Source organism: Arvicanthis niloticus, chromosome 20 (assembly GCF_011762505.2).
Source record: "Arvicanthis niloticus isolate mArvNil1 chromosome 20, mArvNil1.pat.X, whole genome shotgun sequence".
NCBI classification, from domain to species: Eukaryota; Metazoa; Chordata; class Mammalia; order Rodentia; family Muridae; genus Arvicanthis; species Arvicanthis niloticus.
In genome coordinates, this window is record NC_047677.1 from 16,342,692 (window position 1) to 16,368,154 (window position 25,463).

The 25,463-nt window shown below is 46.1% G+C and overlaps 1 protein-coding gene across 1 annotated transcript in view; it reads left to right on the forward strand.

The window, feature by feature from the left end:
- LOC117724113 (uncharacterized) overlaps positions 1-25,463 on the forward strand; it is a 178,997-nt gene that overhangs the window by 103,810 nt on the left and 49,724 nt on the right. Inside the window, 6 exon segments of the mRNA XM_076916959.1 lie at positions 6,163-6,280; positions 8,242-8,407; positions 12,048-12,186; positions 17,965-18,115; positions 20,815-20,910; positions 21,793-21,945. Of these exon segments, the coding sequence (XP_076773074.1) occupies positions 6,163-6,280; positions 8,242-8,407; positions 12,048-12,186; positions 17,965-18,115; positions 20,815-20,910; positions 21,793-21,945 (823 nt within the window).

Genomic DNA, 25,463 nt, shown 5'->3' on the forward strand with positions numbered 1-25,463 from the left:
ATTTCTCCTCTGACTGTTAATCCAGCAAGTGTCCTCTGACAAAGGAATGTTAATTAGCTTCTCCCAAAGGGGATGGGGGGTGGGGGACAAGTGTTCCAAAGTTCCTCTTCAAGGTGAACAATAGATGTTAGAGGCGTTTCTTGAGGTCTTTAAAGGTACAAAGGAGGAGACAAGAAGACAAGACTTTAGCTTTACCTCAGTGCCTCAGAGAGGACTGCAAACAAACAAGTAATAGGAAAATGGACTTTACCAAAAAAAGAAAAACAAAACAAAAAAAAGAAACAAAAATGGAATAGCCAGTGCAGGCCAAAGAGTGAGTGGAGAAGAAGTTCTTCGTGGGGGGAGGGGAGAAGGGATGAGGGGACAGGGAGCAAGAGGCAAGACAGAGCAAGCTATCAAAAGAGAGAGGGGGGGCAAGCAGCCCCTTTTATAGTGGGCCAGGACTACCTGGCGGTTGCCAGGTAACTGTGGGGAGGAGCATACCTGGCTGTTGCCAGGCAACTGTGGAGGTGGAGTTTAGACAGAATGCTAACCCAAGGTGCTCTGGTCAGTCATAGGTACCAATGTTTTTCTCGAGTAGGCTTCAGGACTTGTCTAATGTAAGGATGCATTTAAGAGAGAAGTGGGGTGAAGACACCCCTGTCGGCTCTCTTGTGGAAGGCTTTACTGGACACCTGCAGGCCAAGGAGGTTACAAGGCATTCATCTTTCATGAGAAGCATCCGAAGCTGCCTCTTAGTCTCCTCAGCTTCCTACCTTCTAGGCACATCGGCTAGGCTTCGTTTGGAATCAGCCTTTAAACGTTCTATCCAAAAGCTTAATCATGAAGTCACTACATTTTTGTTTAGGATGAAATGTATTCTGGGACTTGTTTTATCTCTGACGTGTTTATTTTGCAGTAACCAATGAGGAGGCAAACATGGGAAAGGGGGTGGGAACTGTGTGCACCAATGAAGAGGCAAGCACGGGAAAGGGGGTGGGAACTGTGTGCTGCTCCTTTATAGTGTTGTCTTCTTAGTTAGGGTGACATGAAAACTAGCCCGAATGTCTCCTAGGTGACAGCATTTCCAAAGAGTGAAGGAAGATGGCTTGACTAAGCAGAGAGCCTGGACTCCTGAGAAGACTGTTCAGTTATGTGCAATGATTTCAGGACAGAGTCTTGGACCAGAAGGGTGTGATCAAAGCGAGGCCCACACGGAGCAGTGGCACACAGCACACATTTGTTGCTGCCCCATGGCCCTGCCCTCCTGTTTCCTGTGCCCCCTAATATTAATGTCCTACTTTAAAAAGTTATTTTATGTGTATACATCTGTACCGGCATGCATGTAAGTGCATCTCACAAGCACAAGCACCCACAGAGGTCAGAAGAGGGCGGTTGATTCTCCTGGAACTAGATTCTCTGGTGGTTGTGAGCTGCCATGTGGGTGCTGGGACCCAAAGCCAGGCCCTCTGCAAGAGCAATGAATTCTCTTAACCACTGAATCACACTCCAGCCCCTAATACGTCTCTTTTAATACCCTCATTTGTAGGAATGCAGAGGAACTTCTGTCTTACACGGAAGTTTGGGGAAAGTGCTTTGTAGGACTTAGCCCCGAGGACTAATGTTCTGTGAACTGTTAGACACAGGGCCTTAGCTTCAGGCGCAGCCTAACTTTCTATATCCAGGGGCAGGATTATTTCAGTTCATTTGGGGAAGTCCATGGCGGTACACCAACATTAGATGATTCTGGAAGGAAGGGACCCTTTCTTGGACAGTCGCATCACACTGGATCTGAGTGTCTGAGGGAGAAATCATGTCAAATATCAGAAAAGCACAGCTGTGCATGGTGACACACTTGGGAGTTGGACACAGGACAATCAGGAGGTCATCCTTGGCTACACAGAAAATTTAACACTAGCCTGGGCTATGAGACTGACTCAGCATAACCTCACTTCTGATCAAATGAAATAAATAATTTTAAAAGTCAGAAAGACAGAGAGACACTGGAATCCAGCATTCCATTCCAAGAGCACACCGCCTACTGACCAATGGACAGGCTCATGTGCTTTACCCCTAAAAAGAGTCCCACCACCCTCCAGCAACTCTCCGCTGGAGACCAGTCATCTCCGTTCATGAAGTTCTTTCAGAGAAACACACTTAGACTCAGCCCAAGACATGGCATCCAGCCAAAGGTGCAGTGGAGCTCCAGAGCCTGGGAATGAGACATCTGGATTCCACCCAACTCAGTCACCTGTTGCTGCAGGGTCTTGGGAAAATCCCTTATCTTCAACCTCTGGACTTCCTCTCTCCTCAGGACTGACGCAGGGAAGCGGTTCTCTGAGGTCGAGCATGCTATAGTTTTTAATGCTTAAAGAGCTAGAGTCAGGCCACAAGAAGCAGGCTTGCCGAGGAAGCACTGTCTGCAAAACGAGGCCATTCCCATGACTGCGCGTGGAGCGTTAGCTGGGAGCCAGCATAGGGGTAAACATACAGAGAAAAGAGGAGGTGCTGAGGATGGGGGGGGCGGGCAGGAAAAAGAATCCTTGTTTTAGCCATAAGATAAGAGGCTGGGCTAGGCTGAAAATAAGACATAATCTTCATTTTAAATGTCAGCTCCAACGATTTATCAGTGTCCCTGCTGAGGATTCTGAGAACTTTTGTCTATGAGAGTACGGTAATTGATTGGCAATGTCTGCCGTGGTCAGAAGAGCCCCAGGAGCTGTGTTAGTTTAAAATTCCAAGAGGCAACTTAATCATTTAAAGGCGCTAATGTATTGTAGCTTAACAGAGCCCTCCCAAAGCCGGTCCTTTGTCAGAGAGGAGCCCTCTTTCCATCAAGTCCCTTGTGGCTTCTGTTCCCGTCATGGTTCTGGGGGAGGCGAGAGTCTAGAGACCAGGATATCATATGGCTGCACCTTGAGGGGCAGACTGATGGTAACAAAGTTAGATGATCTCACTGTGTGACAAGGAGAGAGTCACTGTCGTTGCAAACAGCTACTCTGTGAAAATTACAAGAAGGTATATCCCTTTTTCTGAGCGGGTGTGGCTTCATAGTAGGGTACAGGGCTTCATAAGAAAAGCACAGGCTAGACCCTAGCCACTGCCGGTTGCCTCAGAGTGCAACCTGAACATGAATATTTGGCAGTCCTACTAACTGCTGCACAACAATGAAATCCTCATGGCCTTCATCCAGCCAGGAGAGATAGATCATAACAGCACATTGTGATAAGGAGCAAGATAAGATAAATATTTAATGAAGATTCCGATCAAGAAATGCTGCAGTACTCGGACTGAGAGATGGGTTAACAGCCACTCTGCAGAGGACCCAGCACACACATGGCAGCTCACAGCCATCTGTAACTCCCACTCCAGAGGATCTGCTGCCAACTTCTGGCCTCTAGGGGCCAGGCATGCATGTGGTACACACATATGCATGTAGACAAAACACTCATACACAAAAAATAAAATTAAACAAACATTTATTTTTTAATTAATTAATTTAATTTATTTTGGTTCTTTCAAGACAGGGTTTCTCTGTGTAGCCCTGGCTGTCCTCGGACTCACTCTGTAGACCAGGCTGGCCTTGAACTCAGAAATCCACCTGCCTCTGCCTCCCAAGTGCTGGGACTAAAGGCTTGCGCCACCACTGCCTGGCTTAAACAAACTTTTAAAAGAAAATAAAGAAAGGCTCCTTGTTAAGGTGGTGGTTTGGATGAGCCGTGCCCCCTGTAGACTCCAGGATTGAGCAGCTGCCCAGTTGATAGCAATGTTTGCAGAGGTTTAGGTGGGGCAGCCTTGGTGGAGGGAGTAGTCACTGGTGGTGGGTTTTGAGATTATGTAGCTTCACTGTACCCTGCTTCTGTTGGCTGCCTCTGCCTCCTGAGTTGGATTGAGGATTCGAGCTCTTAGCTTGCTGCTTGGCCACCGTGCCTGCTGCCTGCTGCTTCATCTCCTTACCGTGATGGACTCAACTTATAGAACCAGACGGCAGAATAAGCATTCTCCCTTAAGTTGCCTTGGCTTTAGTGTTTGATCATAGCAACAAGAAAGTAACTAATGGGATTTTTGAAGACTGTGGAGATAAAAACAGAAGCGAGGGAGACCTCAAACAAGACTACAAGTAGTCTAGGTTGCTTGACGACTAAGACCCTAGGTGGGTAGAGAAAGGAGATTCAGCAGGAGCTGAGACATCTGAATTTTAACAGTCATGAAGATATATGGCACAGGCTGACTGACTTCTGCCTGTAACCAGGATGTAAGAGAATACAGTGGCAATACAGAGGGATAGGCAAGGTCCAGGAAACTCACATTTGTCTTCCAGGCCACAGAAAAGGATCAATATAGTTCTCAGTGACATGACTTGGGAGGCTCCTTAAATTTTGTCTAGGAGGTAAAATCAGTGGGCTGGGTGCCAAATCTCATGTGGGACCAAGGAAGAAAGAGGGCCAAGGATGTCTCCCGAGTCCGCTAGCTCAGGTGAGTGGATGGTGGCTATGCCGTTCTTTCTTTTCTAATTTATTATTACTGAGTGTGAGAGACGCACATGCAAGGCTCTCATGGAAGTCAGAGGAAACCCTGCTGGATTGCTTCTTCTACCATCTTGAGGCAGTTCTGCCTTGTTTCTGCCACACTATGTGTCTGGGCTAGCTGGCCCACCAGCTTCTAGACAGTTCTCTTGGTCTGCTTGTTATCTCACTGGAGGAGTGCTGAGATTACAGATGCATGCCATGAATCTGGTGTTTTTTTGTTTTGTTTTTTTGTTTTTTTTTTTTCTGTGGGTTCAGGAAGGGGACTTAGGTCATCAGACATGAGTGGCAAGTGTGTTTGCCTGCTGAGCCATCTCAAAAGGAATTGATTAGAGCTGCAGCGATGGCTTACTGGTTAAAGGTACTTGTTGCTCTTGCAGAGGACCTGAGTTCAGTTCCAAACACCTACATGGTGGCTCAAGACCACCCATAACTCCAGTTCCAGGGGACTGGATGCCCTCCTCTGGTCTCTGTGGGTATCAGCCATGTGTGTGGCATACATGCATACATTCAGGTAAAACATTCAGATGCATACAACAAAATAAATTTTTAAAAAAATATTTAAGGGCATTGGTTAATGGAAAATTCAAGAAGGTTACTCAGGAAGCCACTAGGGAGGGTCCCATGAGGCTTTAAGGGTGTGGGTTACATTCTGTTAGGCCAGGTTCCTGGGTTTCTGTTCATCCTTAAACCAAATACAGATATACGTTTGTCTATACGTCTGCAGCAAAGAGACTGCTAAAAAGTGATGTGATGTCTGAAAGAAGAAAAAAAAAGAAGGTGAAGACTAGGGTCTGGGATCTGGGCAAGAAAGGGTTAAAACAGCAGCATGCCTCTCAAAATAACAATAGATGCTCTAGATGACCAAATCCCACAGCCTGAAGTGGTCCAGCCACACTTCCCTCCTCCCCTCCCTCTCTCCTCCATTACCCCCAACCCCCATGCCATTTTATTCTTAATTCTTAATTTATTCTTATTCTTAATTCTTTTAAAGGGGTCCCTTTACTTCCCTGCCTCCCACATGTCTGACTCTACCATCCAGTCTACTGTTCTCCCTCTCATCTCCAGGCCCCACCAGGGCCCCAAACCACTTTCTTCTAATGATCTGTATCTTCTGAAGGGAATTATATGTCAGTTTTCTTTTCCCAGGCTGACTGCTGCATCTGCATCATTATGTCCTTATTATTAGATTTGATGGAAACATGGCAGGCGGGGAAGGAAAACAGCTGATGTCTAAGGGGATTCTTAGCTAGGCTAACTTTACCTCAGGAGCTGTCAGGCAGGACCTACATCCCTCCTCAAACCTCAATATCCTCAGCTGTGAAACAGGGCCAAAAATAGATGGTCAAGACATTAAGTGTCATAAAATATGTAGCACTCCATGTGAGGCCACCATCTAATTTCTTTCCTTCCTTACCACAGGTTCCCTCCCTCCTTACCCACACCTTCCTCCCTCCCACACAGCTCAGGCTAAAATCAGCCCTTCTGCTCTTTTTCCTGTTGAGTTATTTATAAGTTATTCTAGCCACCTGGGAGCCAGAGGCTGCTCCCAGGGCTTGGGTGCTGGGCCTGCAGTGGCCCCTCACACGGGGGCGTGCCTCTGGCTTGGTGGGATGTTGTCTGTGCTATGGGTCTTCCCTTTTCTCTCACACGGCAGGAGGTTTCAGCCTCGACCTAGAAGTCTGCTGTCTGCTGATGGAAGAGTCTTCCTCAATTTATGGTTTATTCCCCATCCGTCTGAGGTGCTGTTTATGTTCAAAACTCTGCTGGAAGAGGTTTGTTGTGGTTTTGTTTTTGGTTTTTTTGTTGGTTTTGGAATTTGGCCATGTTTTAGGCTCTTGGGTTCATCACATGGAGAGAGTGGTTTTTTTTTTTCCCTATGGTATCTAATCACCAATCCCTCTTCACAGCTCTTGAGACTTTGCTGCTTGTTACAATGTCTCTTGCTCGTGAGACTCATTTCATGAGTTTTATTTTTTTATTTTTTCCTGGTCACTGATGAACACTAATTTGGGCTTTCAATATTCCTCATTCATTCTGTTTCCTCCCAGCCCCTCAACAAAACCCCACTTTTTTTTAGCCCTGAAGCTAACAAAAGATGCTAGCCATTCGGCTGTGTTTTGTTCGATTTTGAGACAGTCTCATGATGCAGCCCAGGCTGATCTTGAACATGATATTCCTCTGCTTCCCCTTCCTAAGATGGTAGGGTTACAGGCTGCAACACTGTGTCTTGTCCAGCTTCCCAGGACTGGTAGGGTTACAGGCTGCAACACTGTGTCTTGTCCAGCTTCCCAGGACTGGTAGGGTTACAGGCTGAAACACTGTGTCTTGTCCAGCTTCCCAGGACTGGTAGGGTCACTATGCAACACTGTATCCGGCTGCCTACTGGGTTTTTTGTTTTGTTTTGTTTTGATTACTTTTAGGAGTCACACTAGTAAGCCCAGACTGAGCATCCACACCCAAAAATGGGTGTTTATAGTTTTTAAAGAAAATTCAGAATATTCCCCCAAATGCCATATTCAGTGTCACAGTTCAGCAATGAATTCCACGAAATGGAATTCACTATCTAGGCCAGGTTGGCCTTGAACCTCTGTCAATCCTGCAGCCTATGTCTTCCAAGTGTCGGATAACAGGTTTGTGCCACCACATCTTAACAAGCTGCAGTTTTGAAGGGTTTGGCGTCTGTGAGAAAATTGGTGTGGAAATAAAAACCTTCGCTGAACTGAGATGCTGAATACGGCATTTGGGGAATCTTCGGAATTTTCTTTCAGACGACCAACAGCCATGTCTCAGTTCTAGATGCTCAAAACAGGGCTGCCTGAATGAGAGTCCCTGATGCAAGTGTGACTCATGGACTGTCAGAAATAAGCGTTCCATACTGTGTTCACAGCTGTCATGACTTTAAACAAACAGAAACCGGGTGCTCTCACCCCTACAGCAGTGGGCCCACAGAGAGAGAGAGACAGAGAGAGAGAGAGACAGAGAGAGAGACAGAGAGAGACAGACACAGAGAAGCAGAGACAGAGAGAGACAGAGACAGAGAGACAGAAAGGGAGAGAGAGACAGAAAGGGAGAGAGAGACACACACAGAGAAGCAGAGACAGAGAGAGACAGAGAGAGACAGAAAGGGAGAGAGAGACAGACACACACACAGACAGAGAAGCAGAGACAGAGACAGAGAGACAGAAAGGGAGACACACACACACACACACAGAGAGAGAGAGAGAGAGAGAGAGAGAGAGAGAGAGAGAGAGAGAGAGAGAGATCTAGGGTGGCTGGCAGTCGTTTTATCCAGAGCACATACACCTGGTGCAGGCAGGTGCCTCTGTCAAGAGCAGGGCAGTGTTCAAGAAGAGGTTTGCTGTTTTATTTCCCTGGATTCACTGCGAAACTGTATACTTAAGCCAGATCAGTGCTGCGTACCACAGTTTCTGTGCTCTAAACCACTGATCCAATATAAATATTATAAGTAACTTATGATGGTTAGAAGTTGACAGGAGGTTCTATGTAGATAAAGCAGAGATACTGTCCCACATCACATAAGGCACATGAACATCTGCACATGATGGTGTCACAGCATCCTGAGGCCAAGGATACAGTATCCATGGAGCCTCCCATGGATACTGAGGGACCACTGTATGTTTGTGTGAATGTATTTCCCTAGTCACACTCAAGGGCTTCATAGGCCTCTTAGGAAGTTCCTAAAACCGGTTCCTTGTCTCGCTTTTCTCCACAGGAAGCGTTTAGAGCTCTAAAACTGACTCTGCAGCTCGTAGCTCCTCTCCACGACATTGTAGCCTACATTTTCAGTTTTGCCAAACTTGGCAATTGCCCAGCACGCTTCGACATTCCTCTAAGTCCAAACCCTTTGAGGCGGGACTGGGGAGGAGCCGAGGGCATTGGTAAGTAACTAACAGCCATTATTAGAATCACCAGACCTGTTGAGTGGCGGTTCTAAGAAGTGGTTAATATTGGAAACCCAGAAGTATATCTCCTTGTGACAGCAATAGGAAGAACTCAGGAAAACCCCTGTTATAAGCTGTCCCCAGTGTGCATTCTGATCAGCTCCACATTCACAGGCTCACCAGAAGCTACACCGAGTCAGAAGTCCAGAGACCCAGCTTGAACCTTGGCTCTGCCACTAGATGTGAGGCACTCTATTCTCTACATCTCTTTGACCATCTATGAAATGGATGATGTCTCTGTTAGGTTTCAAGTTCAGAACCCCTAGCCCTAACTCTAACCCTGTTAGTATACAGGCAATTCCACTGGCCTGATCTCAGCCACCTACCAACTGCTTATGTCATCACCTGCCTGCACCAGGTGTGTGTGCTCTGGATAAAATAACCACCAGCCACCCCAGATCTTCTCTCTCTCAGTCTCTCTCTCTGTCTCTCTCTGTCTCTCTGTCTCTCTCTCTCTCTCTGCTCTTCCTCTCTCTGCCTTCTTGTCTGCACGGTGACTTTTCAGGTCTCTTGTGAGACTGGTGAGCCCATCGGAGAACTGATCCCAAATAAACCTGCTTTTTGCACTTTTAATTCAGCTCAAATTTACTTATTTTGTTGGCAGGAAAACCTATTATCCTCAGAGCTATCCTCTGGCTTGAAATCTGTTAAAGGATACTAAAGGCCACTCTAAAGACTAGTTTTTATTCTGTTTCCTTCTTCCTTGTCACTCATGTGATGAGGTCCTACCCAAGCATTCACCTTGAAGAGGCTGATAGCCCTGATAACTCAGAACCACCTGACGGTGATAAAGATTTTAGCTTCTTATTCTAACTGGTGAAGAAGGGTTAGGTTAAATGACGGTATCTTAAAGTGCCTGGTATTTATAAGATACTATGTAATAGATGTCAGAGAGATAGTTCTGACAGTAAAGTGTGTGCCTTGGGAGTATGAAGACTTGAGGCTACATTAAGAAAAGCTTGAGATCTGAATGCTGGGGCGGCACAGACAGGAGCGTCTCTGGGGCTCCTTAGCCACCCTATTCAGCCTAATTGGAGAACCACAGGGCATTAAGAACCCTGTTTGAAAAATAAAGTCAATGACAACTGAAGAACAACACCCAAGGTTGATCTCTGGCTCACGCATACATGTGCACACACATACAAACTCATACATCACACCCACACAGACATGCTAACACGCACACACATGCACACGTACATGCACACCACACAATGTGTGTGTTTGTGTGTGTTGGGGATGTGAGGGTGTATGCCACATGTGTGTGGTGCCCATGGAGGCCAGAAGAGGGTGTCAGATTCTCTGGGGCTGGAACTACAGGCAGTTGTGAGCTATCCAGCATGGGTGCTGGGAACTGAACTCAGGTCCTGTAGAAGAGCAGCAAGTGTTCTTAACTGCAGAGCCACCTCTCCAGCCTCAGCAATAGAATCTTCTAGAAAGTAAACAGGATGTATTGGAGGCAGAGAGTGTTTTCTCTTAGTGATTTGCCTTATACAAGTTAAGTCGCTAGCTGTGTTGATAGTGGCCAATTAAAATCAAGTGTGTGGTAGCCAGGAGCTTTTAAATGGGGATGAGCCTAAGAAACGAGGCCTGTTTAGACTCACTGATTTTAAAAATCAAGTGTGAGTGATATGAGTTCCCCTTCCAGTTGTGACTTAAAGAAACACGTTTGAAAGGGACTCTGAAGCTGGTGACTAGTAGGTTTGCAATGTGCTAATTCACACGGAAGAGATCTGGGTATTCTAACGCAGAGCACAGGCAAAGGCCAAGTGGCCTTGTAGGAGGATGCTGAACTGAGATGGAGAGACAGGAAGAAGGCTGGTGTGGGTACCACCTCGGCAAGAAGCTTGGCACCGTCACAGGCTAATGATCTCAACTGGACACAAGCAAGTCCCAAAGTCACACGTCACGGGATCAAAGCCACGCCAGCTGTCCTTATCAATACAGAGCATGCCGAGCTGCATACTCTCGTGGGGGCTGCTGGGACACTGTGGCTGCTGGGTTTCAGGGAGTCAGGAGGAAGGAAGATGGGCCACGAAAGATGTCTATCCTGATCCTAGAGTCTGTGACAGCCAGAGCCACATTTCCAGTTGACCCCTGCCCCAGGAGTCCTTCTTTAGCAGCCGGGCAAGAGTCCCATTTACTCTATCAGTGGAGAAAACACTGAGCGTCTCCCTGGTGAGACAGAGAGAAGACACCAGGCCTTGTAGCGCCGAGGTTCAGCGGAGCTGAGAAGACCACTGAGGACCTAGTTCTAAATGAAGGAAGTCGAGTCCTTGCTGCTGGTGGGCCGCAGCCCTGGACTTCAGGGAACTCGGGTTTTCCAAGGTGTCAATTAGAGGCGGCATACTTCAGTTGTTGCAAGTGAAAGGGGGGAAATGTGCTCAGGGGAATACGTGCAAAGTTTTGCATGCTCTGATTTGCTGAAAATAGCTGAAGAGCAAATTAAGTGAAAAAGAAAAAAAAAACTTCCACTAAGATAATCACCCTCCTAAGAAGGCGGCTTGGCTGCTTAGCTCCTGGCTCAGATCCCAGAGGAGGCAGGAAAACCAAGGTGGAAGATGAAATTGAGTTGGGCCTTTATTGGTGGTAGATAAGATGAGACTTTTGTGGACTTCCATACTTTAAAATATTTTGTAAAGCTCTGGATATGAGCTTATGTGCCCTCCCCTATGACCAAGGATAGTCATCATAACAAACTGAGCTTCTGTGGACCTTGCCAAATTCTCCCCTTTCTTCACAACCAGCCTTTCCCTTTGGATCAGTGTGAAGCATGGGGTGCAGTGGGGGCGTTTATGAGAGCACCCCCATCAATGCCCCTGAGCAATGCCTGTCTTGGGCTGCCCACAGAGGAACAGTGACCACAGCTTTACAACCTCTCCTCTACCAGGGTAAAAAGCTGTCACCCCCTCAGCAGAAGCTGACAAACGTTCTTCTGGACAGCTGGTATTCAGATAGCCCTGACCATGCTGGCCTGGTGGGCTCCCTTTGTGTTTGTGTTTTACTGAGCTCTCCTATTTCCTCTGACTCCTTGCCTCCTGGATCCAAGGGCAGGAGGCCAGGTGCAGGCCAGGTTCCTCAACCCAGCCCTTGTGCTCCAAAAAGCTACTATTTCCTGTTTCATCTGTGGAGCGTTTTCTTGTAGCAAAGGTTCAGTTCCTGAAATGGCTCGAATCTTCTAGAAGTTTATGTATGGATACATATACACATATATGTGTGTACAAGTTCTATCAGACAATAACTTGAGGTCCCTAGTGGGGATTCTGAGGACCTCCTCATCCCAGGCGAGTTCTTTCTCCTTCTATTTTGAGACCATGGCTTTGCCGATCTCAAACTTTCAACGGTATGTGCTTACTGTGCTGAAGCCAGAGTGTTGCCGTCTCCCAGAGGGAGACAGGAAGGGAAGCTAAATCAGACCTTGGTTTCTAGAGCTGCTGGTCTTGCAAAACACATAATTAGCACATCCGAAAACAAAGGAAGTCTGTTTGGGTGACAAGTTGGTTCTGGAGGTGAAAGACAAGTCCGATAGGTTGGCAATCTGTATTTCACACTGACTTCAGTGTCGCCTGCTTTCTAGGGATTGAACTTCAAGAGCTGCAGAAAATGATTGACAGTCTCCAGAGCCCCCAGGACCCGAGCCAGGTGGCCCAGGCCCTCCTCCTCCGCAGGGAGGTGATGCTGCTGCAGTTCGATGCAGCCGTGCGACATCTCCTCCGGTAAGGGCTAGAGAAGCACTCTTCCTGCCAACTAGGTTCTGCTGATCGGTGCCTGCCGAGGCCCCATTCCGGGAGGCCAAGGTTAGCAAGATTAGATAACCAGCCAAAAACAGGGCTTCGGATAGATCCGGCGCTCTGGCTACCAAACGTTTCTTGCAAAGCCTGCGTGTGCCTGTTTGTGAAGTCTGCCCTGGTGTTCCTGAGAGTTTTCAAGACAATTTTCAAACAGGCTGTATAACAGTTCGCTACTTTTAATCTCCAGTTTGTATCATAGGGATTAAAGCCTTTGTATTTCTGAAGGTCATTATTCTGAAGAGCTCATTTCTCCTTTCCCACTCTAAAGGGATGGCTTTCACTGATCATCTGAAGCTCCTAGGACTGGCTGCAGGAGGTGATTTTTAAATAAACTCTACCTTGATCCTGCAGGAAGCACCTCAAGTTTGCTGCGTACAGAAGTTTTATCCGGCTGATTAGTCAGGATTCCAATGAATTTGGATTGAGTTTGGATGAATATTCATGTTTCCAAAGAATGTTGTGTATGAGAAAGAAAAAGAGTCAGTCAGAGGACCCCTGGATTTGTGTATGTTGGGAGCGAGAGTTGCCTGTTGCTTTTAATGAATTGGGCTGAAGACCCCTGGATTTGTGTATGTGTGTGGGTGGAGGGTTTGCCTGTTGCTTTTAATTAGAGTAAAGGCAGCAACAACAAAACCCTAGAATCTTGCTATGTACCTCAGGAAATCCTGAAACTCACTAAGTAGCCAAAGCAGGCCTTGAACTCGGGATCTCCCTCTGAGCCACCTGATCCGTCAGCCTATTCACCAGTCCAACTCTAATTATCCTTTTGTTTTGTTTTGAAAGAAAGTCTTAATTTGTAGCCCTTCTTGATCTGGAACTTGCTCTGTAAACAGGGCAGCCTTGAGCTTGGACCAGCCTTCTAGTGCTCCGATTACAGTCACCAGCCTCCCCTGCCCCCAGCCAGCTCCAGTTACTCTTAAATTACCAAAACCTAGCAACTTTGTCCAATTCATCTCCAGTGTGAGTACTTAGCCAAGAAGGGCCCCAAGGGCTATACTGGAGAATTACAAGCATTTCCCACCCTTAGCACGTGGAGCATCCATAGGGACCGGAGAGAGGGGATTATGCTGAATGAACTTAGTTTTTTACTTTGCATTTGCTTTTTTTCTGCCAGCGATTCTTGGATTTAGAATATACATTTAGCAGAGCACAAAGCTTCATGCTGACTTTCTTACTTTTTATTGGCAAACAGCTTTGGGTCTTTAGCTCAGTTTAGTTCATGGGCTATAAAGTTTGTGACTGCTGGATGGTCACCCAGTCGGCCACTGAGCTGACTGACCTCTGTACTTCTGAACTCCTGAGGGTTTGTTCTTTCCTCCATTTTGGTTTGGTTCCAGCCATACAGGGTTCTGTCTGGTTCCGTTTTAGGGAAACCACTCTGCTTCCCAACAGTTGCCCTCACAGTATCACCAGGAATGGGGCTGGAGACTGAGTGTCCTGTGCCTGCTTTCTATGTCCTTCTCAGAAGACCCGGTTTCAGACCCGGGGCAAGGGGCTAACATACCAAAGCAGACCTGGTCTCCAGGTTCTCCCAGCATCCCTCAGTCCTCGTCTGTTACAAGCTATGGCTGTCTTCTACCCTGGGGCTGGGCTTCCTCAGAGGCTCTTCACTGTATAATGCAGACATGTTGGCCTCTCTCCACCTCTCTGCATTTATTTCTCTCTGTTTGCATTCTTTCTTTCTCTTCCCTCTCCCCTCTGTCTCCCTCCCTGAATGATGACGTCTCTGACCCACCCTGTAAGATCAGTGAACCCATCCGAGAGGTGGCCCCAATAAACCTGGCTTTCATGTTTTTCAATTCAGCTTGAATTGAGTTATTTCTATCAGTGGAGGTAAGCTATCAGAAACCCACCCAGGTGGCACAACCTGATGTTCTTTATCTGGTCCATCTTCCTGTTTGTTTGTTTTTTTTCTCCCAGAACACTTCCTGTTGAGTGTATGTGGAATTAATTACTCAGTAGAATCAGAGACTCGGGATATTTAGCTTCAAAACCTGTGAACTATGGTAGTTTCTGGGCAGGTAGTGTGGCAGAGAAGGGGACTCAGAAGAGAAGGCCAGAGGGTAGAGATAAAGACTGAAGGGGCAATGTCACCCTTCCCCATCATCTGAGGTAACACTGATCCTGCAAATGGAAAGAAATGTTTAGATAGTCAAGAGACAGGACATAGGTAAACTTCCCTGGGTCATCTGGTCATCTCAGAATTCACCTGAGCAAGCATGGCTCTGTGACCCAGGGAAGGATCTGTTCCGGCAAGGGGAAGGTTCCATCTGAGTTTGAGAAGAAAGTCTAAACTCCTTCCTGGAATGAAAGGAACAAGTTTCAGGAGCCTCGGGGAAACAGGAAGGATGCAGGACCCCTAAAGTTGCCGGTCACCCTCCTACCCACATAGAAGAGACAGAGAGGACGTTGTCTGACACTTCATACTACCCCGCCCCCCCAACCTGCTCTTGAGGTCAGTAGGGGAAAACCTGATGAAAATCTGTGGCTCTTTCCTAATGAGCCAGAGTCATAGTGCTTGGGGCCCAGCATTTGCCGCTGCCCACTGAGGAGTTATCTAACTCCTGGTCCATGACGTTCCTAGGGCCAAGATTCTTTGTAGGGGAGGAGGGAGTCCTTCAGAGGTGCCTTATAGAATAGGATGAAATAATGGCGTAAAGCCTCTGTGTGCTGTTGCTGTAGGGATGGTTAGGGGAAGGAGAAAAGGAGAAGGAGAGAAGGGGAAGGAGAGAAGGGGAACGCCTGCCCCTCGAAAGCCTCCTCTGGAAGCTGCAGGCAAGTCAGTAAACAACACCAGCTCCATTTCCTTGGCTCTCTTTTCGTTTTGTTTCATTTTAAATTTTAGTCTTATTTTTATGCTGGCCTGTTTTAAGTGCTTCTAATCATTCAAATGTCAACATATGGCTTAAGACCATCTGGGGATTTTTTTGTTTTGTTTTTTGTTTTTTGTTTTTCGAGACAGGGTTTCTCTGTGTAGCCCTGGCTGTCCTGGAACTCACTCTGTAGACCAGGCTGGCCTCAAACTCAGAAATCCACCTGCCTCTGCCTCCCAAGTGCTGGGATTAAAAGCGTGTGCCACCACTGCCCGGCCCTATCTGGAGGTTTCATTTGACATGGTCTTAGCACATGACCATGGCCCCAGTCTCTAGTATTTGAGAAGTGCAGAGCCATAAGTGTGCCTGGCTGGTCAGGGCAGGTTTGGTTATATTCTTGCTTCCAGGGGAAAGCTCCAGCACACATCCTGAGTGGTCCTCGCTTTCTGAGGTCCAGGTCGAAAGCAGCCTGCCTGGTGTCAGGCTATTGGCAGTTCTCTCCCATGAGACACATGGCTGGGGGTTCCCAGGGAGCATCCCCTGCCTCTTGGGAGAGAAAGGGAGGGGAGGGGAGGGCTGGGGAGTGAGGAGGGGAAGAGAGACCTGAGAACTGGTGATAGAGACATCTGTGACGATGTGACAGGAGCCATGCAGTGGAAGAAATTATTCCCAGTCACCATGTGTCTGTACTTGTGACTTGTGCTGAATGTGATTCTGTGAGAACAGCCTGCTTTCTCTGCCATCACTTTAAGTAAATATATATATATATATATATATATATATATATATATATATATATGGCGGATATACCTTATCCATGCAATAGAGAGGAAGCTGGGAAGCAGCTCTGCCGTGTTGGTCTCTGTGGTGAAGGAAGATGATAGCCTGTGGGAGGTTTGTCTTTTTATCTCAGGCAGTTCCCAGCTCACTACTGTGTACGCTCTAGCCATGGCTACACTTGGCATGTTGACGTTTCCCTGGAAAGCTGACTTCTCACTGAGAAATCACATGGAAGTTAAAAGAAACTGGGAAATAAATTTTCATCCTAAGTAGAGGGCAATGCTGAGGTTTAGCTCGGTGGTAGAGTGCATGCTTCGCATGTTCAGGGACAATACAGGCTCATATGTGCATACACACACACACACACACACACAAGCACCAACGATCAGTGGTTTCATTGACTTTTTTAGTGTTCCACTATTAACTGTATCAGCTCCTACTTCTGCTGTAGCAAAAATATTTTGCTTTTCAATGACACATTATTGAGTTGCAAATGGGTTTAAAAGTGTCCACCCTGGAATTTCAAGCCATTCATTCATTCATTCATTCATTCATTCATTCATTTTTAGCTGCCTCCTATTCACTCTACTAGTGAGGAAAAGATTCAACTCTGGGTTATGTGATGGCTGAACAAATGTCACTAACTATTGGGAGAGATGAGATCAATATCAATTCCTTAGTGCTGTGTCCTCACGTGCAGGAGGGGGCGTCCTGCAGGCCGTGTCAGGCCATGGATGAACACAGTAAGCATGCAAGGACAGAGTGGGGCAGGCCCTGCAGTATAAGAGGTGTGGTCCTCCCTGGTTACCTGGGAGGACATGATCTGTTTGTTTGCCTAGCTCCAGGGTCTGGCAAGAAACAGAGCTGTTGCTCAGGGACAATGGAAAGGACACAGCTCCCTTTGATAAGGAGTGTGGGTGGACACGGGAACCTTATCCTAGAAGGAGGGGGGAAGCTACAGTTACACTCTTCAAGGCCTGCCAGGTGTCAAGTCAACTCTTAGTACTGGACCATAATTTTAGAACTCACACCCCACCCCCACCATTTTTGCTCATTCTTCTCAGGCAGTCTGAGCTCTAAGGGCTGCGGGCGAGCAAATCTGGAAGTCATAGGGGAGCAACCACTTCGCTCACCTCTCAAGGCTAGCTAGTGTCCCGTTCCACACCCTCACAGATAGATACTCACTGATGGGGCTCAGATGCTCCCCAGTGTCTCTGACATGCCTAGGGTCTACTAGCATCTCAGCTCCATCAACTGACATTTCCCTCCGTCCGGCTAATCACCTTTCTCTTTGGTGCCTTGTTTTTTGGTCTCCACAGAAGACATTGTTTCTCCAAGATACCATCCCCTAACTTATCCTGTGTCAGCACTTTTCCTAGACATCCTTTAGATGCTAAAGGGGTTTAGCTGAGACCTAGAAAGTCTTTACTTCCTTGTTAGTCTTATTTCCTTTGGGGCAGGAAAATCACCCTGAATTATACCATATGCCTCTCGTTCTTACATACGTTATAAATTTCATGCTCTCGTCTTCAGGGCTTTGAGGTTCTTGATGCACAAAGCCAAATTTCGTTTCAACGAAACAAAAGCGTGGATTTTCTCTCTTACCCGTGGATCTTACTCAACCTAAAATTTGGTTTTATACATTTGAACTGTTACTTTAGCTATTAACTTTTTGAAAAACTCAACAAACAGCTAAAGTCATTGTTCAAATGCTAAAGATGAAGTGTCCAGTCTTGCAGCTGTGTGGGTGATTAATTCAAGTTAGTATTAACTGAAATTAAGTAAAATTTAAAACTCAAATCTCTCATCACAAGAGCTACATTTCAAGTGTCCAACAGCACATAGCTAGTGCCTTCTGGATCTTCCAGCCTTCCAGAAAATTCTATCAATACACTCTACTGATAGAAAACCCTTGATTTCTCCCATTAATAATATCAGCTCATCCAGAGAGCTAGAGACTGAGGGAAGGTCAGCACAGGAGATGTGGCTGAGGAAGACACCTGTTACTCTCTCAAAATAGTCTCTTGCTCCAGTAAGTTTGAGGAAAGTTCTGGGCCTTAGAAGCACAAGTAACCACATTAAACCAAAAACTCACACCATATTTTGACAGAACATTTTTGGCAGCGGGAAATGTTCCCGCCTACCAGTCTGTCGCAGATGGTGCGTGCTATGGTTTGCCACCACTCAGCAGCTCCCTCAGGAAGAGCATCTTTTCTTCCCAGCTCAGCCTGCCCCAGCCGCTGGATCCTCGGAGCCTCCAGGTGAGTCTCATGGGTGTTTTGTCCCCATAAAAACATGTGTGGCCTACAGGCATGTCGGCTCTTCATTTCCATGTGGCTTCCAGTCTGCGGCATCTTTATACTTTAATGACCCTCGGTCTTCTTTGGCTTCCCTTCACTCACACAGGAAGCCATGGGGACTCCGGTGAACAGGACTTATTTCCAGTCAGGGTCTTTTCTGCACTGGTTCAATGGGAGGACTGGAGGCAACAGCCTGTCTACTCACAGCTGGGGGGCGGGGAAGGGAAGGAACAAACAAACAAACAAAGAACAAAACAAACACCCAAAAGGCTCAATCTTTTCTTACAGAGGTTTGGTCTGTTGCTAGATATTGTAATGCTAAATACTGGCCCCCAAGGCCTGGTTGCCCCCAGGGATGAGAGAATCTGCACATAGACTCAAATAACGTTTTGTAACCTTGCCCCTCAAGTTATCCCTGATTCGTGAATAAAGATGCCTACAGCCTATAGCTGGGCAGAAGAGGGTGTTGGTTCCCTGGCTTGGGGTCTGAGGAGAGCCAGGAGGGACAAGAAGAAGGTGGAGAGTGGGGGAAACCGCCATGGGGTAGGTGAGTCATGAAAACGTGGCCATTGAGGGCTGGCCAGTTACAATTGAGAGCAGCCCAGATGGAGCATGGCACATGATAACTCTGCGTTATGAATGGGGAAATGAATAGCATAGAGGGTAGACATCTGTCCGGCTCTCATGATGCTTATTGTAAACATAAAGGTTGTGTGTGTGTCTTTTATCTGAGAACCGAATGATCTAGAGTGAGGTAGAAACTACCATTAGAGATTAACTGTGTTCTGCGACGTTTTCTATTGGGTAAATAATGATGCAATTATTATGCATAAATAGGTCAGTCACTGGGCATTGCCCTGGTTACAACATGTGTTATCAAATGTAATCCTAGCAACTATGACTACTCCCAGGCAGGAGCATTATCCAGCTCTACAGAGGTCAAAGTTCAGAAAAGCCAGTGATCACACCACACCCAGGCAGGCACTTTATCCAGCTCTACAGAGGTCAACGTTTGAGAAAGCCAGAGATGGATCATGAAGAGTCAGAGTAGCATCCGGTTCCAAACCTGCTACTTTTCTATTGCCACATGCACAAGCCATCCCTCAGCTTAACAGGTTGAGACCATAAGCGTTCATTGTCATTCCCAGGCCCTGAGTCAGGAAGCTGGGACCAGGTCAGGAGGGAGCACTGGCTTAGGGTTTCTCTGCACGGCTGCAACCAAGATGCTGGCCATCCCTGAAGAGCATCATCTCAGGGCATGACTGAGAAGTTTGCTTCCAGTCTCATTCGCCAGCTCTCAGTAGCTGTCAGGAGAGCCATACCCAAGATGGTTCCCACAGTCTTCTCTACAGAACTTTCTCACAACATGGAAAATGGCTTTCCCAGGACAGGCAGCCCAAGAGGGAGAACCCAAAGTAGCAGCCACGGGCTTTGCATGACCTGACTCTAGGGCTGATGCCATCATTTCTGCCATGTCCTGCTCACTGGCACTTAGTCATTAAGTCCAGCCATATTCAAAGGGATAATGAAAAGTCATCCCTCCCTCCTCCTGCTCACACATATTACTCCCACAACCCCCAGAGTATCATGTAGTCCAAGCTGACCAATTAGGTAGCCAAATTATGACTTGAAATTCTTATTTCTCCTGTCTCTGCCTCCCAAGTGCTAAGATGACGGGTGTGTACCTAACTCTAAGTAAGCCCTAAACACTGTCTCCTGCTGGGATGAGTTTGTGTACATAGCTTTAAAATCATCTTACAAGACTCGTACTTAATCATTATCAATGATCCAACACCAATCTCAGACAAGTCTCCTTCTTCCATGCTACCTGACAGTGTCTCCTGGTCCAATCCTTAAACCTCTTTTAGAACCATAAGACGGGTCTTGTATAGAGAGACAGCATTTAACTAAGTTTACTGTCATTTCTTACAAACATGCCCCCTTGGTATTGTATTATTCCAGAACTTCTTTTGTCTTGTTTCTTTTGGACGGAGTCTCCCTGTCTAGCTCAGTGGTTCTCAACCTTCCTAATGCCACACCCCTTTAATATGGTTCCTCATGCTGCAGTGACCCCAACCATAAAGTTATTTCCTTTGCTATGGCATAACTGTAATTTTGCTGATGTTACGAATTATAATATAAGTATTTGATATACAGGATATCTGATATGTGATCCCTGTGAAATTGTAATATAAGTATCTGATATACAGGATATCTGATATGTGATCCCTGTGAAATTGTAATATAAGTATCTGATATACAGGATATCTGATATGTGATCCCTGTGAAAGAGTCCTTCGGCCCCGGGTTGAGAATCACAGGTCTAACTAAAGCTGGTTTCCAACTTGGAATCCTCCTGCATCAGCCTCTCAAGTACTGGGCTTACAGGTGTGTGCCAGCACAATCCTCTTGTTCTGGAACTTTAGACCTGGAGCTTCCTGTTTATACTGAAACTATTTCAGCAAAACCCAGGAAGAGTAATGGCCATTGCTACTCTTCCCTCTGTGTCACTGGGCATGCTCCAATGAGAAGTCTTTCTGCATCATAAGTGAGTCATGGGAGCGGGCTTTGGAGCACAGATGCAGCAATCTTGCTCATGTGTGGACTTATTCATCTGAGGGATACATGAGACCATTATGGTTTCTGTTCCTCTCTTTTAGGAGCTTGTGCTATTCCCGTGGAGGGCGTTCCTGGAAGATGGTGGACCATTTCCTGTTATAAGCAGCATCCCGGGCACCCTAGAGTATGAGATGCAGGTAGATCTGTCTTCCCACTTGTTGGAGAGAAAACCAGACACACACCACAGAGCAGGGTATCACGAGTTCATGCTCTAGCCAGTGGTCATTTGTAAGATAAATGTGTGTTTAATGGTGAAGCTGTAACATGAGGTGAGTCATGTTCTCTTATTATGGAGAAAACCACGCTCTCAGCAGCTGTTGCAAACTCAGCTGCAGTTCCCAGGACAGTAATGACCTAGAGGAGCGGCCACTCATCTGGAGTCACCATCTAAGCCTCTTAGAGAAACTGCCCCAGTGACACTCAGAGGCATAGACACCTGACCTGGGATGCGAACACCCCAGGCAGGAGTGAGGAGGGAAGTCTCTAGAATTGTTATGATGCTTCTTTAAATTCTTTTAAATTTTGGGAAAAAATATGTTTTCTCATGATTAAGTAAACGTGTGTGTGTGTGTGTGTGTGTGTGTGTGTGTGTTAAAACCAACACAAAAACTCAACTCTAACTTGGCTTCAGAATATGGAGTAGAGGGTTGGGGTGGGGTAAGTCTGGCTACACGCTGATGGATGTAATTGTAATCATTTGGTTAACATTTGTGTATGTTCAAAATCCTCCATAAGTAGAAAGATTTTTCTTTTAAGCCATAAAAGCAAGAGGGATTTGAAGGAAACTAGGATTATTCTATCCTTCCTTCAGTGTTTCTGTGTAAGGTTGGGAGACTTGCTACTCAAAAATCTACACAAGAAGGACTTTAGAACTGTTACTCTGATTTTTATGGCTGTTTTTATTAACTGAGAGGGTAAGGGTTACAAACATAGTTGCACTTAACATTTTTTTTTTCTTCAAAACCATGTATAAAGGATATGTAGGCCTCTTCAAAATGGGAAAGTATCTTTGTTTTTAGATGTGTCTCTGTGGGCTAAGTGACCGTGACCTCGAAGTGGCCCATGGAGAACTGGTGGGTGTGCAGATGCTCCTGGGAGATGTACGGCTGGGCAGCTGTCACGTGACCAGGAAGGCTGCTACTGAATGGCAAGCAGCACTGGACAACACACAGGTATCCCTTGCACAGAGTTGCTCGTGCTGCGCTGTACTGAAGAGCCTTCCTGTTTTCAGAGACGAACTGGAGGGCTATCTTACCCATCCGTTCCCAGTGTACCACGCTCTGAGCATCCCACAACAAAGTCACAGTAGCCGTTTGACAGAACTGAAATGCATCTTAGAGCAGTTTCAATTTCATTTCCCTGATGACCAAAGATAGCAAACACTTTTAAGTGTTTACTGATCGTTTGTATTTCTTCTTGAGGAGTTCTTTGGTGTTGGTAAGCTCAGCTTTTTTTTGACTGGGTTAGTTTTCTTGATTTGTTTGTTTTTCTTTCTTATACTTTATTTTCTTGTGTGTGTATGTGTGTGTGCACGTGTGTGCACGTGTGTGTGTGTGTCTGTTCTTCTGCTGCATCTGTGAAGGTGCCCACAGAGGTTGAAGGCAGTGTCAGATCTCTTGAAGTTGGAGTTGCAGGCTGTTGTGAGCCACCTTATCTGGGTGCTGGGAACCAAACTCGCTGGGTCCTCCGCCAGCATCTCAACAATGAGCCATCCCTCCATCTCCAGCACACTGCCTTAAATGTGAGCTGAATTACGTCACATCTGGCTAGAGCCCCTCAATGCTTCCAAATGCTCAGGACAGAACCCGAGGCCTAACAGGCTCTCCTTTATAGCCCCTCCCTGCTCAGCCTCTCTCCTTCAGGCCTGTGCATCATTGAGGGCTGTCAATTGTTGCTCTCTGACCCTGTTCTGGATGAGTTGCCCCCTGCTTCACCCCTTATTCCCTCCCACAGTCTTTTTACAAAAAGACTGAACCTTTGTGAGGCCAGGCCCTGCAGCTGGACATAGCAATCCTCATTGCAGGGTCAGCTCTGTTTGTCCTGCAGACATCTCCTCCAAAGCACTCTCTCTAGAACATTCTCTCTTCTCTTCTGCCTTCCAGCTGAGACTTGTCTGCAGAGGGTTCCTGTCATTGTGACTGGTTGTCCCACTGTCCAGGACTTAAGTTAGAGAAGAAGTACATGCATGTGCACATGCAAACACACACATACACTCACAAACACATTCATACACATACATTTACACACACATATACACATATACATATACACACAAAGACAGACATATATAAACACATACACACATATATACATACATACATGCACACATACAAACTTATACATGCATATGAAAGGTCCGGGACTCCCCAAAAAGGGGTCTACTTAAGTCACAGGATAACACGCACCCAAAGGACACACGAGAGACCGTCTTGCTGTAAAATACATGAGGTGGTTTATTATATCAGAGCTCTGGGCCAGCCCATATCCCATATCTCACATAGGGGATAGAGGGACTGACCTCGTGGCTCAGGGGCATAGCACTTATATATGGGCGGGGTAGGGAAAAATCGAACTTTCGCGCGGGTGCACAGGATTGGTTGTTTTACCTCTTTTGAACACTAGTAGGCCGTACCATGGGGCAGGGTGTAGTTCTTCCCTTGGCCAGTCAGTTTCTGGGATGTTCTTAACAGGCCTTTGTATTGTAACTCCCCCCTCCTCTGTAACTAATTAGATGGACCCAAACCTGCTGGCAGGTGCTTTTCTGCCCAAGGTCTAAGGCGAAAAATTTACACATATTTCATAAGATGGCCTTTATAATTTTTCACTCTACATCCCCACCTCTTCCAATTTGGTTATGTTTTTAATCTTAAAAACTCAATTATTAATAAGTCTATTTTCACCCCACTTTTTCCGATTAGGATCTTTAGAAAAGTTTAAACTCCAGTGTCATCATAATTATCATTTTCTTGACCCAAAGTCTTATATTGGTGGCGCAACACAAAAAGCTGAACAGCATTTATCCTTTCTCTAACAAAAGTTACTAATCTATTTTAAATGTAGGGGCCTATGGTTAAGAGCAAAAGTAAAATCACAAGGGGTCCAGCAAGGGAGGATTGAACCAACTCTCGAATCAAAGTTGCTGTGCATCTCTATCTTGTCTCTGGTCTAACTTTTTTTCTGAATTTATTCTCTGGTCACTCTTGAATGGTCTACATAATAGTAACATTTTTTCTTAGAGCAGCACACAGACTTAAACCCACCTCCAAGGGGTCTTCGGAAGTCCTGGGGTAGCTGCGTAAGCCTGGACGAAAGTTTCCCGGTCAGGGAACCAAGATGAAAGGTCCGGGACTCCCCAAAAAGGGGTCTACTTAAGTCACAGGATAACACGCACCCAAAGGACACACGAGAGACCGTCTTGCTGTAAAATACATGAGGTGGTTTATTATATCAGAGCTCTGGGCCAGCCCATATCCCATATCTCACATAGGGGATAGAGGGACTGACCTCGTGGCTCAGGGGCATAGCACTTATATATGGGCGGGGTAGGGAAAAATCGAACTTTCGCGCGGGTGCACAGGATTGGTTGTTTTACCTCTTTTGAACACTAGTAGGCCGTACCATGGGGCAGGGTGTAGTTCTTCCCTTGGCCAGTCAGTTTCTGGGATGTTCTTAACAGGCCTTTGTATTGTAACTCCCCCCTCCTCTGTAACTAATTAGATGGACCCAAACCTGCTGGCAGGTGCTTTTCTGCCCAAGGTCTAAGGCGAAAAATTTACACATATTTCATAAGATGGCCTTTATAATTTTTCACTCTACACATACATATGCACATGTATACATACACACATACATATACATGCATACACACATATACCCACATATACATACATATATACACATACATATATTCATACATATACATTCAAACATATACATACATGGATACACATGCACACACATATACATACATATATATATATATATACATACACACATACATACATGCACACACAAATACACACATACACATACATACAGATATACAACACATACATATACACATATACATACATACATATTCATACATACGTATATATACACACACATATATACATAGACACACATGCACACACATATACACACATATATGCATACATACAGACATACATTTACATGTATACAACATTCATATATACACACATATATACATATACACATACACATACATATAGACATACAGACACACACACATACATACACACATTCATACAGACATACACACATAATGCATTTAAAATGACACAAGATCACTGCTCTTCTATAGCAGGCAACTTAGGAGGAAGCAACTCAGCTCAGGTAAGGTCTATGCAGCCAATCACCTGGGCCCTCAGACACACGCTCTGCCACTCAGCTATGTGAACACATGGTCTCCTTGGCCTTTATAAGGTAAAAACCAAGAGAATTGGGAAAAGCAAAGCAAAACCACACTCTTATTCTGAAGAAGGAGAGGGTAGAGGTTTCCCAATAGAGTTCCCTTAAGTTTTCTTGGCTCAAACTGAGTCACGAGTCAGTTTCAGGTCAGGCGGTGGAGGTGGGAAGGGCGTAGACATGTCATCTAAATTAATGCAGCTTAATTGGACGCTTCCCTCTGAGGGATCACTCGCAAAGTTAGGTGTGCATCAAGTGGCAC